Below are 17,596 nucleotides of genomic sequence, written 5' to 3'. Positions count from 1 at the left end.
TGGTCTCTCTCAGACACACACAAATCCACCAATGCACACACCTGCTTACAGGCTCGTATTCCATCATACGCACATGCAAAAACACACACGACTCTCTCATGCACGCACACACATACAAGTCCATGGGACAAATCTGCGTTTGCGGTGTTATATTTGCAGATAGATTCAATGTGTGCTTTTTGTGGAAACATCGGCAGGCAGTTAATGAAGGCAATCAATCCATGTCATATTTTATCAACTCATACTTTGGAAATGGAACCAGTCTGATTCAAGATTGGGATACAGACAGACCGAACCTCACACCTTTCATGCATTGTCTGAGCTGAGATGTCACCTTTTTTTTATATAAAACCTTAAGTCATCTCGAGAACATGAATTAAAAGTAGTTCTGGGATTTACATATTAATGAACAGAAACCTACAACCCATTCTAAAAGATGGAAGACTTAACAGCAATCAAGGTTTGTTCAATATATCCTATCAGTTGCATGAAACTGATCTTTTGCTATAAAATCTGTGTCTTAGGATCCTGCTCCACAGCTACCTGATGAAGGAGCAGCGCTCTGAAAGCTAGTGCTTCCAAATAAACCTGTTGGACTATAACCTGGTGTTGTGAGATTTTAACTTTGTGCACACCAGTCCAACACTGACACCTCCACAACGTTTCTGGTGAACACAGCCCACACTTCCACCAGGAAACTTTACAATGCTGATAAAACAACGCAGTACCTGCATTCCTAAAAAATTTACAATTTCTAATGATACTAGCTACTCATTCACTGCTCCATCTGATACATGGCATTGGAAACTCCGTGCAGGAGGCTGAAAGAAATGAACAGCTTTAAAACAAAAACCTCTTGGATCTCAAAGCTTTCAATGAGAGTCTGAGCCCAGCAGCAAGTTCAGGTAACCCTTTATTATGACCCAACTTTGTTACAGCTTCACATCCCCCAGCAAAAAGGTGTAGAAAAAGTTTTTTTTTTAAAACAGCTCAAGGTCAAAGCACACACACTTCTCCCCCCGCCCCCTCACCCCCACTTTCTTTACTATTTGTCAGCACAGAGTTGTCCTTTTGTAATTGGATCCTTGGCATAGCCATAAACTAGAAGTATTGCCTCATGCACCAATTTAAACCCATACCTTGTCTCCAAGTAGGTTTCTCCCCCCTCATCGGCTGGAGTTGGGGTGGGGGGGGGGGGGGGGTCAGCATGCAGAATAGTCAACCAGACTGCTGTGGGTCTGGAGTCACGTGTAGGCCAGCCCGGGTAAAGGATGCACGGGGACGAGCGAGTGAATCCGTTCCCACAACAGCAGTTTCCTTCCCTAAAAAGGTTGTGAGTGAATCAGATGGGGGTTCCCCCTCCCCTCCCTGACAATTGTTTCGTTGTTAGATTCTGAACTCCAGATTTCTAACCGAATTCCAATTCCGCCATCTGCCTTGGCAGCTCCCGGAACTGGGTTGATAGTCCAGTCGATAAAGGCACTCAGCCGTCGCTGCTTTAAACCCCCTGCGATGGCATGTGAACTCTCTGGTGTCTCTGCAGGTGGGAGGAGCGGCTAAAGCAGGTGAATGGCCTCTCCCCTGTGTGGACCCGCTGGTGCCTCAGCAGGTCAGAGGCCTGGGTAAAGCCCTTCCTGCACTCTGGGCAGCTGAAGGGCCTCTCCCCCGTGTGGAACCGCTGGTGCTTCAGCCTGTCGGAGGAACTGTTGAAGGCCTTCCTGCACTCTGTGCAGGGGAACGGCCTCTCTCCCGTGTGGACCCGCTGGTGGGTCAGCAGGGTGAAGGAATTGCTGAAGCCCTTCCCACATTCGGTGCAGATGAACAGCCTCTCCCCAGTGTGGAGCTGCCGGTGGGCCAACAGGGTGGAGGCCTGGGTAAAGCCCTTCCCGCATGTGGAGCACCTGAAGGGCTGCTCCCCCGTGTGGACTCGCCGGTGCCTCACCAGGTCGGAGCAATTGCTGAAGGCCTTCCCACACTCTGTGCAGGGGAATGGCCTCTCCCCGGTGTGACTGCGATGATGAATCTCCAGAGCAGATGGGAAACGGAAGCCTTTCCCACAGTCACCACACTTCCACGGTTTCTCCATGGGGCAGGATTCCTTGGGTTTCTCTATGGCGGAAGCTTCATCCGCACACAACACGTGTAGAGCTCCTCCCCTCCATGAATTCCTCTTCCCAGGCCTTATAACTGTTTCAGGCTCCACACTCAGTGCACTCCAACAGTAGGGTCTCTCATCCAGTCCCACTGATGCTGAAAACGGACTGAAACAGGAACCAAAAAGCTTTGCTCCTTCTCACAGAATCAGTCAAAAATCGTTGCTGTCCCGATGGATTGAGTGACTGTCAGACATTGACGTCCAAGTGAGGAATGCAGACGCTGGAGAGTCAGTGTTGAAAAGTGCGATGCTGAAAAAACACAGCAAGTCAGGCAGCACCTGAGGAACAGGAGAGTCAACATTTTGGGCATAAGTCCTTCATCTGTTGATTTTGAAACTTCCGTCTTCAGATCTTCAAATACTCTGTAAAAGGAGATTAGAAAATTCATTCCTGTCAGTCCAGAATAAAAATTCAGAACAAGCAATTTGTTTGTGTTGTTATTCCACAAAATTGAAAGCACTATCCCACTCTCTCTCTCTCTCCTGCCCTTCGCTCTAACTCATTCTCCTGAAGGTGTTGATTCAGGATCTTATAGGGGCAGAAAAGCAAAAACGTCAAGACTGACATCTGAGTTTTGGATAACTCCACCTGAAATTTAATATCTTTCACAACACTGGGATATTGCTGAGAGTGAGCAGGTCTGACTTTGGAAAGCAAAATAATGCCAATGCAGGTTCTTGAAGAACAACCAGGCACAAAGTGGTTAACATTCCCAGGAAATGGGGGGTGGGGGGAAGCAAAATGAACCATCAAAGCATTGACACCGCCACCAGAAAGACTGAACATACAGACATGACAAACATTCGTGGAAAGCCAGAGTCATTGAGATGTACAGCACAGAAACAGACACTTCGGTCAAATTCTTCTGTGCCCAACCAGATATCCAAAATTAATCTCGTCCCATTTGCCAGCGTTTTGCCCATATCCCTTTGAACCCTTCCTTTTCACACACTCATGCTGATGACTTTTAAATGTTGTCACTGTACCAGCCTTCACCACTTCCTTTGGCAGCTCATTCCATACATGCACCATCCTCTGTGTGAAAATGTTGCCCCTTAGGTCTCTTTGCCGTCTCCCTCCCCCTGCCCTCACCTTAAATCTATTATCCTCGAGTTCTGGACTCCCCATCCCAAGGAAAAGACCTCATCTATTTACCCAATCCATGCCCCTCATGATTTTAAAAAAAGTCTATCAGGTTACCCCTCACACTCTGACGCACTAGGGAAAACAGCAACACCCTATCCTTCCAACCCTCATTACCCGGGTAATTAAGGCACATATCTGAGTTTGCAGAGTCTGCTCCCTCCCTGGGTTCATTCCAGTTGCTACAAGTAAACAAATTTCCTCCCCCCGCACTCCACCCATCCCTCCCCTCTCCTCCCATACACCATTTCCTCCCTCCTCCCCCCACGCTGCTTCTCCCCTCTCCCCCCCACCTCCCTTCCTGAACAGTGAACAAAAATCCCTTCACATCAGAGAACCCTCACTGTTCTAACAAGTCCACACCAACCTCCGAATGGCAACCTCACCACACCCATTCCCCTACTCCTATTGCTCTACATTTACCCTCTGACTAATACATCTAACCTGCACATCCCTGGGCACTATGGGTAATTTGGCCTGGCCAATCAAACCTTACCTGGACAAAGTTAAAAATCACACAACACCAGGTTATTGTCCAACGGGTTTATTTGGAAGCACTAGCGTTTGGAGCGCTGCTCCTTCATCAAGTGGTTGTGGAGTAAGATCATAAGACACAGAATTTCTGGGAAAACATTACAGTGTCCTGGTATTGAAATGATATATTCACAACCCTGGATCATTAAGTCTTTCATCTTTTACAATGGAGAGCAGATATCATTAATATGTAAATCCCAGAACTTCCTGTAAGGCACCTTCTCAGGATAACTGAGGCTTTATAACAAAAGGAGACACCTCAGCTCAAACAATGCATTAAAGGTGTGAGGTCAGAATCTGTCTGTATCCCAGTCTCGAGTCAGACTGGTTCTATTTCCAATGTGAAATTTACAAAATATTAGATGTATTAACTGTCTGCAGATTGTGGAAAATAGAATGCATATGCAAATATCATTCTGCAAACACAAATTCACCCCCATGGACTTGTGCATGTGTGTGTGTGCATGACAGAGAGAAAAAGTCTGTTTCCATGCTGTATATCTCTATGTCAATTTGACAACAGATACTTTTTGTTCTGTTGGTATAAATATTGTTGTAAGTCATCATAGGTACTAATAGCTCGATGTAAGGGTGAGAGAATTCCTCAAATAAGGCACTGTAGGAATCCTGGGAGAGTAGTATTTCTGGATTACTACCTATTGAACAATATTAAGCACAAGCACCTACTTATTTCTAATTTTGGTTCACATTTCTTGTTTTATTCCCTGCTATGAATACACTCAGTGTCTGGATGGTTAACAGGCTGGGAGATTGGGGGTCTGGATTGACTTATTGTTCCAGAAGGTGTGTTAAAAAAAAGGGATCAAAACATCATGAGAAATCAGGACCCGAAACCTGAGCTGACACCAGATTACCCTGTGATCAGTGCTTTGATTACCTGTGCTAACCCTCTACCTTTATCTTGCTTCCCATTTGATCACCTTCTCAATATTGAGGATCCAATTCTTGTCATCCTGGAGCCATATCTCTGTAAGGAGTCCCATATTTTAATGATTCCCTTCAATGTGTGCAGTCAATTCATTTGCTTTTGCTGCAATGCAGCACACAATCAGACATACCATTTTTAATTTCAATTTCTGTGATCTTTAGAATCCAGTTATGATTGCTGGTACATTTACTCTCCATGTCTTTCTGTCATTCTCGGATGTTCATTTTCCACATCACTGTATTGCTTACTGGCCTTGATTTGGAATGGCCATGCTAAATTGCTCATAGTGTCCAAAGATGTGCAGGTTAGGTGGGTTAGCCATGGGAAATGCTGGGTTAGAGTTTCATAGTAATAGAAGCAGGAGTAGGTCATTTGGCCCGTCGAGCCTGCTTCGCCATTCATTTAGATCATGACTGATCTCTCCAATGTCTCAGCTTCTCCTCCCTGCATTGTCCCAACTACCCTTAATACCTTTACCATGCAAAAACCCATCTAACTGTGTCCTGAATATACTTAATTAAGCTGCCTCTACTGCTTCCCTGGGCAGAGAATTACATAGATTCACTATTCTCTGGGAAAAGCAGTTCTTCCTCATCTCTATCCTAAATCTACTCCAACTAATCTTGAGGTCTGGTCTCACCCACCAGCAGAAATGACTGGATAGGGTAGGGTTTCATCCCCACAGTGCAATGAAATCCCACTTTCCACCAAAATCTCAGATGTACTCACTCACTCAGGTGCTGTCTCATAAATGAAAGATTTCATTGTAACTTCTTCTGCTCCCAGTAAGGACAAAACATCTTTGAAGGCTGCTCTGAAAGTCCAGTCTTCATAATGGTACTTCTGGTTTCACCAAAGACCCAGAGAGTCATACAGCACAGAAACAGGCCCTTCAGTCCAACTCGTATGTGCCGCCCAGATATCCTAACTTAATCTAGTCCCATTTACCAGCTTCCTATTCTTGTACCCATCCAGATGCCTTTTAAATACTGTAATTGTATCAGGCTCCACCCCTTCCTACGACAGCTCATTCAATACATGCACCACCTTCTGCATGAAACAAGTTGCCCTTCATGTCCCTTTTAAATCATTCCCCTCTCACCTCAAACATATGCTCTCTAGTTTTGCATTCACCCTATCCACGCCCCTTATAAACATTTATAAGGTCACCCCTATACGTCTGATGCTCCAGGAAAATATCCCTGACCGATTCAGCCTCTCTCTGTAGATCAAACCCTCCAACTCTGGCAACAGCCTTTTAAGACTTTTCTGACCCCTTTCAAAGTTTCACACCATATTTCCTGTAGCAGGGAGACCAGAACTGAACGCAGTATTTTAAAAGGGGCCGAACCAATGTCCTGTACAGTCACAACATGACCCCCCAACTCTAATACTCAATGCTCTGACTAATAAAGGAAAGCATACAAAATACCTTCTTCACTATTCTGGCTACCTGAGACTGCACTTTCAAGGAACAATGAACCTGCACTCCAATGTCTCTTTGTTCTGAAACACTCCCTTAACTGTCCTGCCTGGATTGCCTTACCAAAATGTAAACATCACATTTCCCTAAATTAATCTCCATCTGCCACTCCCTGGCCCATGGTCCCATCCAATCAATTCTAATTTATAGCAAACTCTCTGTAATTCTTATTCCCTGGAAGCTCAAAATCTCCATCCCACACACTCCCACCATTCTCACTTTGTTGAACCTAATCCCAGCTGTACCTCATCCTGAAGGGTCTGGTTCATGCTGATTAACAGGGCCACACTCAGGGGAATCTAATTGAAACAAACAGAATACTCAATGGCCTGGACGAGTTGATGTTGGGAAGATGTTTCCATTGGAAGGAGAGACTAGCGGCCGAGGGCACAGCCTTAGAGTAGAGTAAAGGGAAGACCTTTCAGAACGGAGATTAGGAGAAATTTCTTTAGCCATGGAGTGGTGAACTGATGGAATTCATTGCCACAGAAGGCTGTGGAGGCCAGCTAACTGAGGATATTTAACACTGAGACAGAAACAGTTCTTGAGTATCAAGGGGATCGAGGGTTAGAGAGAGAAAACAGGAGAATGGGGCTGAGACACTTATCACCGCGACTGAATGGTCTGGGCAGACCCAGTGGGCTGAATGGCTTAATTTCTGCTCTTATGGATAAGAATATGAATAGGAAAGGTTCAGAGATATATAGGCCAAACAATGTAGGACTAGTTTAGTTTATGAATATAGTCAGCATGAAATCAAGTATCTGTTTCTGTGCTGTATGATTCTGTAACTGTTCTTATAACCATCTTTTCTGTTCCCTCATAATCATCCACTTCATTGTTGTTCAAAAATCAGATGAACTCAGCCTTGAATATATTCAATGATCCCCTAACCGCAGGAAGGGCCCACCCAACCTCTGAACTCAATTCCTCTTGCTAATACACTACTTGCATCTGTCTGACAACTGGTATTGACTGGTGGAGAAAGACACTGAAACCTCTTTGTACATCCACATAACATTCCTGATGAACGGCTCGTGTCCAAAACGTCGACTCTCCTGGTCCTTGGATGCTGTTTGACCCGCTGTTCTTTTCCAGGGCCACACTTGTCAACTTTGATCTCCAGCATCTGCACTCCTCACTTTCTCCATATCCCAACATATCACCATTCAAACAATGCACCTCCTTTCTGCTTTTGTTTTCCCACAGCAAAGGTTACATTATCACATTGTGGTCATGCATTTACCACGTGTTTGCCAACTGAGACACAGATCTGCACCAACATTTCTAGACAAAAAAGTGAGTACTGCTGATGCCAGAGATTAGAGTCGAGAGTGTGATGCTGGAAAAGCACGCAGGTCAGGCAGCATCCGAGGAGCAGGAAAATTCCTGATGAAGGACTTTTGCCTGAAACGTCGGTTTTCCTGCTCCTCGGATGCTGCCTGACCTGCTATGCTTTTCCAGCACCACACTCTCGACCAATATTTCTACACTCTGTCCCCCTCCCTGAATTCACTCCCTTTCCTTTCAGTTGTTGCAAGTCAACAATTGAACGCCAGAATGAAAAAAAAAGTGGAACAGATGGCGAGGAAAGAGAGTGCCGTACTCACAGTTTTGTTGGACAGAGGAAGAAAGTTGCAGTTTGGGGTAAAGCACAATCTTCATTCAGAGACACAGGAGCAGCAGCTGCTTCAGAAGGTCATTGTCCAACTTCCGCATTCAGACAATAGCGGTGCTCTGATTGGCAGGAGGACTAGACACCTTCCGGTCCTCCCGTGTTCCCTATTGGTCCATCAAAAGTAGGTCATGAGTTGTTTGTGCGTACAACCAGGAGCATGCACAGTCTTTTGCTGACACCAGCGGACATGCGCAGTGCTTGCTGACACCGTGGGGCATGCGCATTATGCTGTTCAGAGATGCTTATGTTACTGACAGGTTTGAAGTGTCCAAATGCCGATCGGAGGGAAAAAAAAGTAGAACCACAATTCTCTCCTTCCCCTTCCCTCTCCCCACCCCCCCCCCCGGTGGCTTGACATTGTATTCCTTTTGCATTTTGGCTGGCTGCTCAACTTTTGTATATCTTTTCCCTCGGTTAGGGGAGTCACAAACTGGAGGACATAGGTTTAGGTTGAGTGGGGAAAGATGAGGGATGAAAAAGTGTTGCTGGAAAAGCGCAGCAGGTCAGGCAGTATCCAAGAAGCAGGAGAATCGACGTTTCGGGCATGAGCCCTTCTTCAGGAATCATGAGGGAAAAATCTTCAGGGAAAGATGAGGGACCAAAGGATTAGAAAAGACGTGTGGCATTTAATTTGCCTCAAGAAATGCCAGAACTAGAGGACATTAGTTTAAGGTGAGTGGGGAAAGGTTTAAAACGGACCTAAGGGGTCACTTGTTTCACGCAGAGGATGGTAAATGTATTGAATGAGCTGCCGGAGTGGAGGCTGGTACAATTACAACTTTTAATAGGCATCTGGATGGGTGTACGAATAGGAAGGTTTAAAGGGGTTTGGGCCAAGTGTTGGCAAATAGGAATAGAATAATTTAGGATAGCTGGTCGACACAGACCAAACTGTTTCATTCCATGCTCCATGACTCTATTTCTACATAGGCAGAACCAATTTCACAATATTAGAATAGGAAACTCACCCCTTTCTGGATTATTGGTGCTGGAAGAGCACAGCAGTTCAGGCAACAGTAAAATCGACATTTCGGGCAAAAGCCCTTCATCAGGAATAAAGGCAGAGAGCCCAAAGGGTGGAGAGATAAGCTAGAGGAAGGTGGAGGTGTGGAGAAAGTAGCAAATAGTGCAATAGGTGAGTCGGGGAGGGGATGAAGGTGATAGGTCAGGGAGGAGGGTGGAGTTGATAGGTGGAAAAGAAGATTGGCAGGTAGGACAAGTCATGGGGACAGTGCTGAGCTGGAAGTTTGGAACTAGAGTAAGGTGGCTGAAGGGGAAATGAGGAAACTGTTGAAGTCCACATTAATGTCCTGGGGTTGAAGTGTTCCGAGGCGGAAGATGAAGCGTTTTCCTCCAGGCATCTGGTGGTGAGGGAGCGGTGGTGAAGGAGGCCCAGGACCTCCATGTCCTCGGCAGAGTGGGAGGGGGAGTTGAAATGTTGGGCCACATGGCGGTGTGGTTGATTGGTGCAGGTGTCCCAGAGATGTTCCCCAAAGCGCTCTGCTAGGAGGCGCCCAGCCTCCCCAATGTAGAGGAGACCACATTGGGAGCAACGGATACAATAAATGATATTGGTGGATGTGCAGGTAAAACTTTGATGGATGTGGAAGGGGCCTTTAGCGCCTTGAATGGAGGTGAGGGTACAGGTTTTACAGTTCCTGCGGTGGCAGGGAAAGGTGCCAGGATGGGAGGGTGGGTTGTAGGGGGGCATGGACCTGACCAGGTAGTCACGGAGGGAACGGTCTTTGCGGAAGGCCTAAAGGGGTGGGGAGGGAAATATATCCCTGGTGGTGGGGTCTGTTTGGAGGTGGTGGAAATGTCGGCGGATGATTTGGTTTATACGAAGGTTGGTAGGTGGAAGGTGAGCACCAGGAGCATTCTGTCCTTGTTACGGTTGGAGGGGTGGGGTCTGAGGGCGGAGGTGCGGGATGTGAACGAGATGCATTGGAGGGCATCTTTAACCATGTGGGAAGGGAAATTGCGGTCTCTAAAGGAGGAGGCCATCTGGTGTGTTTTGTGGTGGAACTGGTCCTCTTGGGAGCAGATACGGCGGTGGCGGAGGAATTGGGAATATGGGATGGCGTTTTTGCAAGAGGTAGGGTGGGAAGAGATGTAATCCAGGTAGCTGTGGAAGTCGGTGAGTTTGTAGAAAAAAATGTCAGTGTCAGGTCGGTCATCATTAATGGAGATGGAGAGGTCCAGGAAGGGGAGGGAGGTGTCAGAGGTGGTCCAGATAAATTTAAGGTTAGGGTGGAATGTGTTGGTGAAGTTCATGAATTGCTCAACCTCCTCGCGGGAGCACGAGATGGTGCCAATGTTTCTCAACCTCCTCATAGCCTGTCCTCAACTGTGGCTAAATTTTACAAATTTCAACACAAGTTTCAGAAAGATGTCTGCAGCTTTTTTTAAAAAAATAGAATTGAACATGCTATTCTCAATGTTAAAGATCAGCCATTTCTCGTGCATCCCCATCTCCCAGGTAGAGTCATCACCATCTGTCTCTCTCTCTTCTTAGAAGAGCTTGATACAGCGATCAAAGAGGGATGGAGGCACGAGAAATAACAGGTGGTGGGGAAAGAGAATGGTTGAGGGAGTGAGGGGTTGAGGGTGTCAGAGAGAAAATGGACAGGGGAACAGAAGGAGAATGGACAGATGGCAGTGAAACTACAAATCCCACCTTCCCCAGGACCACAGTAATCATTTCTCAATATACAAAATGGCTAAAGCAGTAGAATCACATAATCCCTGCAGGCCTTTCAGCCCATTCACCTCACACTGACCTTCCAAACAGCATCCCATCAAACCAACCCACTTACCATACAACCCTGCAGTTCCCCATGGCTTACGCACCCAAAAATGCATATCCCTGGACACTTCAGCACAGCTGATCCACCCTAAACTGCAGATCTTTAGAGTGTGGGAGGAAACCGGAGCACCTGGAGGAAACCCACGCAGACACAAGGGGGACAGTGTGCCAAAGTTGCCTGTGGCTGGAATCAAACCCAGCCCTGTGAGGCAGCAGTACTAACCACTGAGCCACGATGCCACCCAGAGCTTTGATGTTCTGCTTTGTCTTTATAGCTTCTGACTTCTCACGCGCCCTCAGCAGAGGCTCTGCCCTCCTGAGATTTGTGGACCACACCCACTGCAGCTTCCCTTTCCCACTTCTCCTGTCCTGAGCACGACAGTTCCTGAACCTGGTGCCAGACAGACACCGATGCCATCTAGCCTCCTGCTGCTAACTTCAGAGAAAGACGACAATCACCTGTCAATATTCTGCCCCTTACCCCCAGCGCCCCCCACCACTCAGCCAGTTAGCTCCTCCCCCTGCCTCCCAATCTCAGATTCCCTTTACCTGTGTGATTCACACACTCACCCTTCTGACCCTGTCCACTGACCTAACCAGAAGGCTCTGTCCAGAGGGGAATGACCATCTCCTGGATAAAGTGTCCGGTTAACATTCCCCGTGACGTGTCTGCAGCCTGGCTTCCAACTCCATCTCTGTGAGCCAAAGGTCTTCCAGCATGTGTTTATCCTGAATCACAGCATCCAGAACCTCCCACCTTCTGCAAAGTGAAAGACAAGTCTCACCCTGCCCTCTCCAATGTGTGTGTGTGTGTGTGTGTGTGTAGATTAGATTCGATTCTCTACCGTATGGAAACAGGCCCTTTGGCCCAAAATATCCACACTGACCCTCCAAAGAGTAACCCACCCAGACCTGTTCCCCTACCTTATATTTACCCCTGACTAATGCACCCAACACTATGTGGAATTTAGCATGGCCAATTCACCTGACCTGCACATCTTTTGGATTGTGGGAGGAAACTGGAGCACCTGGAGGAAACCCATGCAGACATGGGGACAATGTGCCAACTCCACATAGACAGTTGCCTGAGGTGGAATCAAACCCGGATCCCTGGTGCTGCGAGGCAGCACTGCTAACCACTGAACCACCACGCCACCCAATAACTGCCGAATTGTTTCTACTGGCCAAGCAGAGGCATTTGCCAAGTTTGGAACCCATGAGGACGGTCTCAACCGGGACCTTGGGTGACCACACTACACTTAACACTGTCTCTCACTCCCACACACACACATACACACCCAGTCACGCAGACCCTCTCCCACACACACATACACCTCCCACACTCAAATCTATGCAGACATCCTCTCACAGGCTTATACTCCATTGCATCGACACACTTTCTCAAGCATGCACATGCAAACACACACTCTCTCTCTCTCTCATGCGCACACACAAACCTATGCAGTGAATTTGCATTTGCAGATACATTGTGCTATTTGAGCAAAACACAATCTGCAGGCAGTCAATCTTTGTAATATTTTATAAATTCCTACTTTGGAAATAGAGCGTGAGAGACTCAGGACTGGGATACAGACAGACTTGAACCTCACATCTTTCTTGCATTGTCTGAGCTGAGATGTCACCTAATTTTATAAAATCTTAAGTCATCGGGAGAATGTGACTTAAAAGTAGTTTTGGGATATACATGTTAATGAACCGAAACCTGTAACCCATTCTAAAAGATGAAAGACTGAATTGCAACTGGATTTGTTCATGAAATCTTATCAACTGCATAACACTGTAATGTTTTGCGATAAATTCTATGTCTTACGATCCTGCTCAACAGCTACCCGATGAAGGAGCAGCGCTCCGAAAGTTATTGCTTCCAAATAAATCTGTTGGGACTATAACCTGGAAGTGTGTAGATTTTAACTTTATCAACCTCAGTCCAACACCAGCAACTCCACATCATTTCTAATTAACACAGCCCACACCTCCTGGTGCTGCCAGTAAACTTTACAATGCCGATAAAATGACACAGTACCTGCACTCCTGAAATATTTGCAATTTCCAACAATACTAGCTACTCATTCACTGCTCCATCTGATACACGACACTGGAAAATTAGTGCAGGAGGCTGAAAAAAATCAACAGGTTTAAAACAAAAACCATTTGAAGCTCAAAGCCTTCAATGAGAATCTGAGCCTGGCGGTAAGTTCAGGTAACCCTTTATTGTGACCCAACTTGGTTACAGCTTCAGATTCCCCTCAGCAAAAAGGCGTAGAAAAAGTAGCTTTTCATTTAAAAATAGCTCAAGGTTAAAGCGCACACACTCCCTTTCTTAACCTGTAGGAAGTATTGCCTCACTCAGCAATTTCAACGTATACTCTGTATCCAAGTAGGTTTCTCCCTGTTCATTTGCTGGTGAGAGGGAGGGGCCCAGTGGGGGAGAGAATTGGGATGGGGGAGAGAATGGGGATTGGGGGGGGGGGGGGGGGGGGGGGGGGGGTAGATTCAACCATAGGCCAGACAGGGTAAAGGATGCAGCTGGGACGACTGAGTGAATCCTTTCCTACAACAGTAGTTTCCTTCCCGATAAACGACGTGAGTGAATCAGATGGGGGTTTTCTCCCACCCCCTTCACCCCAACTCCCCCCAAAAATGGCTTCATCATTAGACTTGGAACTCCAGATTACTCACTGAATTCCAATTTTACCATCTGCCACAGCAGGATTCGAACCCGGGAGGCCCCGGAACTGGGTTAATACTCCAGTCGATAATGGCACTCAGCCGTCACTCCTTCAATGCCCCTGCTATGGCACGTGAACTTGCTGGTGCCTCTGCAGGTGGGAGGAGCAGGTGAACACCTTACTGCGCCTGGGACAACTAAAGGGCCTCTCCCCCGTGTGGATCCGCTGGTGGGTCTGGAGGTTGGAGGCCCGAGCAAAGCCCTTCCCGCACTCGGGGCACCTGAAGGGCCTCTCCCCGGTGTGGGACCGCTGGTGTCTTAGCCGGGCAGAGGCCTGGGTAAAGCACTTCCCGCATTCACAGCAGCTGAAGGGCCTCTCCCCCGTGTGGACCCGCTGGTGGGTCTGAAGGGTGGAGGAATCGCTGAAGCCTTTACCGCACTCTGGGCAGCTGAAGGGCCGCTTCCATGTGTGGAGCCGCTGGTGGATCAGCAGGGCAGAGGCCTGGGTGAAGGCTTTCCTGCACTCGGAGCAGATGAAGGGCCTCTCCCCTGTGTGGACCCGCCGGTGGGAGGAATCACTGAAGGCCTTCCTGCACTCGGAGCAGGAGAGTGGCCTCTCCCCCTTGTGGATTCGCTGGTGCCTCAGCAGGGCAAAGGAATTGCTGAAGGCCTTCCCACACTCATGGTAGCTGAAAGGCCTCTCCCCCATGTGGACCCGCTGGTGGGTCAGCACGGTGGATGCCTGGGTAAACCCTTCCTGCACTCGGGGCAGCTGAAGGGCCTCTCACCGGTGTGACTGCGCCGATGAGTCTCCAGAGCAGACGGGGCACAGAAGCCTTTCCCACAGTCGCCACAGTTCCACGGTTTCTTCACAGTGCGGGACTCCTCGGGTTTCTCCATGGCCGAAGCTTCAGCTGCACAAAACGTGGGTACAGCCCCACCCTGCCGTGAAATTCCTCTTTCTAGGCCGTATAACTGTTTCAGGCTCCACACTCACTGCGCTGCAACGTAGGGTCTCTCATCCAGTCCCACGGATTCTGAAAATGTATTCGAACAGGAAGCAAACGCTTTGCTCCTTCTCACAGAATCACAAAATTCGTTGCAGTCCCGATGTCCCAGTGTCACTGTCAGACATTGATGTGAAAGTGAGGATTGCAGATGCTGGAGACAAGAGTTCAAAAGTGTGACGCTGGAAAAGCACTGTAGGTCAGGCAGCATCCGAGGATCAGAAGTCAATGCTTCGGGCATGAGGCCTTCATCTGTCGATTTTGAAATTTCCTTCTTCAGATCTTCAAATAACCTGTAAAAAGAGATTACAAAAGTCATCACACAGTGCAGGGTAACAATTCTGAACAAGCAATTCTACTTTCTGCAGATTATACTTTTCTTTTGTTATTCCACAAAATTGGAAGCACCATCCCACTCTCTCTCAGCCTCTGTTCTCACTTCGCTCTAATTCTCCTCAAGGTGCTGATTCAGGATCTTACAGATGCAACCAACAGAGTCATAGAGATGTACAGCATGGAAACAGACCAAACCCAGGGAAAAGACTTTGTCTATTTATCATATGCATGCCCCTCATAAATTTGTAAATCTCTATACGGTTACCCCTCAGGCTCCAACGCTCCAGGGAAAACAGCTCCAGTCTGTTCAGCCTCTCCCTATAGCTCAAATCCTCCAACCCTGGCAACATTGTTGTAAATCATTTCTGAACCCTTTCAAGTTTCACAACATCTTTTCATTGAAAGGAGATCAGAATTGCACACAATATTCCAACAGTGGCCTAACCAATGTTCTGTACAGCCGCAACATGACCTCCCAAGAGTTCAAAATTAACATGAAAGAAGTCTTCGATAAGCATTTGGTACTTAAAGTTTGACAAGGCACTCATGAAATGCATCCAACAATCTTGAAGGAAGGAACGACAGAAATTGTAGAAGCCATAATTTATCAGTCTCCCATGGACTTGGAGGAGGTGCTAGAAGATTGGAGAACTGCAAACACTGCAGCCTGATTTCAGAAAGGTTGTAATGCTAATCTCAGCAATTATAGAGTCATAGAGATGTACAGCATGGAAACAGACCCATCGGTCCAACCCGTCCATGCCGACCAGATATTCCAACCCTATCTAGTCCCACCTGCCAATTTAAATTTGGTGGAGAAGCTTCCAGTAATACTTATTCTGGTCAAAATTAGTAGTCACATGGAGAAAGGTGGATTGAGTAGGAAGTGTCTGCATGGGATTTCTGACGGGGACACTGCATTTAACTAACTTGCTGGAGGTTTGTGAAGACGTTTCAGGCTTGATAAGGATAACACTTCAGCTCTCCTCTTTGTTATCCATCCTGCTGTCTTGGGGAGCCTGGTACCACTATAGCCTTGACATTATTCTGAATGGCATGCGTTTGAGGCGATTAAAGCACCAAAGTATGACTTCAGATTACTTGGCTACATTGGTGTCTCGGTTTTGCTATCCTATCTTTCCCATAAAGGTTGACACTGACTGTGAGCAGGAGTCTGCTGGGCACCACCTTCATTAATGAAAAGGGAAAGAGCTATTGATTCAGCACCTCAGTAAATCTTGAGGCAGTCTTGGCTCCTATGCACATGTTGGGATGCATGCAAGGAGATGTTTATATTTTGCTTCTGTACTTAGAATTCATAAATTGAAGCGAATGTACATTTAATAAACATTCAAAATTAAAAGTACAGAGGAGATCAATATTATACAACAATCCAACAACCCCGCCCCAAGACAACATGTACCTGACCCTCACAAAGCTGGCGGCCGGTTGCCCGGGCAACCCGAGAGCTCCTTCCCCGGTGAAGTAAACACTGGGCCTGTGGGGCTTTTATTCGCGGCCTGCGGCCTCCCCCTAGGAGTTTATAAACTCCCCAGTCTCCCTCCTCCCGCGGTTCCCAATCCTACCCTGTCTCACTGTCTCCTCTCCCCGGGGGCAGGAGCCGGGTCTTGGCGCTCGGACCTGGCGACCTCCCCGGGATGTTTCTGAAACCTGGTCCTGTTCTGAAGAAGGGTCCCCGGACCCGAAACACGTCCTCACATTTCTCTCAACACGAGCTGCCGGACCTGCTCAGCTTTTCCAGCGGTTTCTGTTCTTGTTCCTTCAGCCGCCGGCGCCATTCCTCTCCCACACTCAGTCACACTGTCTTTGTCCGGCCGCGGGACCTACACTGCACATGCGCCAACACGCAGGGGGCGTGGTCCAGACAACGTCGTCACCAATCGAGGGGGCGTGGTTGGGGAGCCCTCCGACCAATAGGGGACAATGGGGGTTGGTTTTCCCCGCCCCCAGCCTCCTGAAAGGTGGGTTTCTTTTTAATTTCCAGCCTGTTCAGGAATGTTACTCCAGACCTTTGGAAAGCTGAAACATCGGGAAACTTCCAGACACAAACAAAGGGATTTTAAAAAATGAATAGAAATAGGTCAGGTAAATTACGAAAGAAGCCTCGCATAAAATATCAAAAGCTTCTATTGGTATGTCAAAGGGAACAGAGTCGCTAAAGTAAATGTTGGTTCCTTGGAAGATGAACCAGGTGAGTTAATAAGGGGAACAGTGAAATGGCAGAGCTGCTAAATCAATACTTTTCCTCAGTTTTCACGTTGGAGGACAGCAGGACCGTTCGTATTGGAACGAGCAAGTCAAAAGCTCGAACTTAAAACAATCAACGTCGATAGGTACACTATTAGGATTGAGGGCAAACAAATCCCCTGGGCCTGATGGCCTACCCTCCTAGGGTACTAAAGGAAGTGACGGCGGAGATTGTGGATTCATTAGTTACAATATTCCCAAATTCCCTGGACATGAGAAAGATTCATTGAGTTTATTAATGTTAGACGTAAAAAGTCAGCTCAAGACAAATTCAGGAAAACAAAGTTTATTAGCAATTAGCAAGTCTGCAGAGTTGGGTACCCCTCAAAGAAAGGGACCCTGATCGTTACAAAGCATCCCCTGATATACCCTTAAACTCCACCCCCTGTTGAGTCAGGTGATTCTCAATCTCGAGCAACCGGTACTTTTCCATTACTTGTTTACCCCAATCTTGCAAGTGCAGCTGGACACATTTCCCCCTCAAGTGTTTACAATCTTCCCAGGCAGCTGACAACCACCCATTGTCCACCTCAAGTTGTTTCTCAAC

The 17,596-nt window shown here is 47.3% G+C and overlaps 1 protein-coding gene across 1 annotated transcript; it reads right to left on the bottom strand.

Annotated features, from left to right (window-relative positions):
• Positions 1-896: 896 nt before the first annotated feature.
• On the bottom strand, positions 897-16,623 carry LOC132811159 (zinc finger protein 436-like). The gene is made up of 3 exons (XM_060822779.1): positions 16,368-16,623; positions 13,645-14,738; positions 897-1,994 (listed from the first exon to the last, which is right to left on the bottom strand). The coding sequence occupies exons 2-3, from the start codon at positions 14,145-14,147 to the stop codon at positions 1,499-1,501; spliced, it is 999 nt and encodes a 332-aa protein (XP_060678762.1). The 5' UTR covers positions 14,148-14,738; positions 16,368-16,623; the 3' UTR covers positions 897-1,498.
• Between the last annotated feature and the right edge of the window lie 973 nt (positions 16,624-17,596).

Source organism: Hemiscyllium ocellatum, unplaced genomic scaffold (assembly GCF_020745735.1).
Source record: "Hemiscyllium ocellatum isolate sHemOce1 unplaced genomic scaffold, sHemOce1.pat.X.cur. scaffold_2127_pat_ctg1, whole genome shotgun sequence".
In the NCBI taxonomy this organism is placed as follows: domain Eukaryota; kingdom Metazoa; phylum Chordata; class Chondrichthyes; order Orectolobiformes; family Hemiscylliidae; genus Hemiscyllium; species Hemiscyllium ocellatum.
This window is presented reverse-complemented; position numbering and strand designations above follow the sequence as displayed.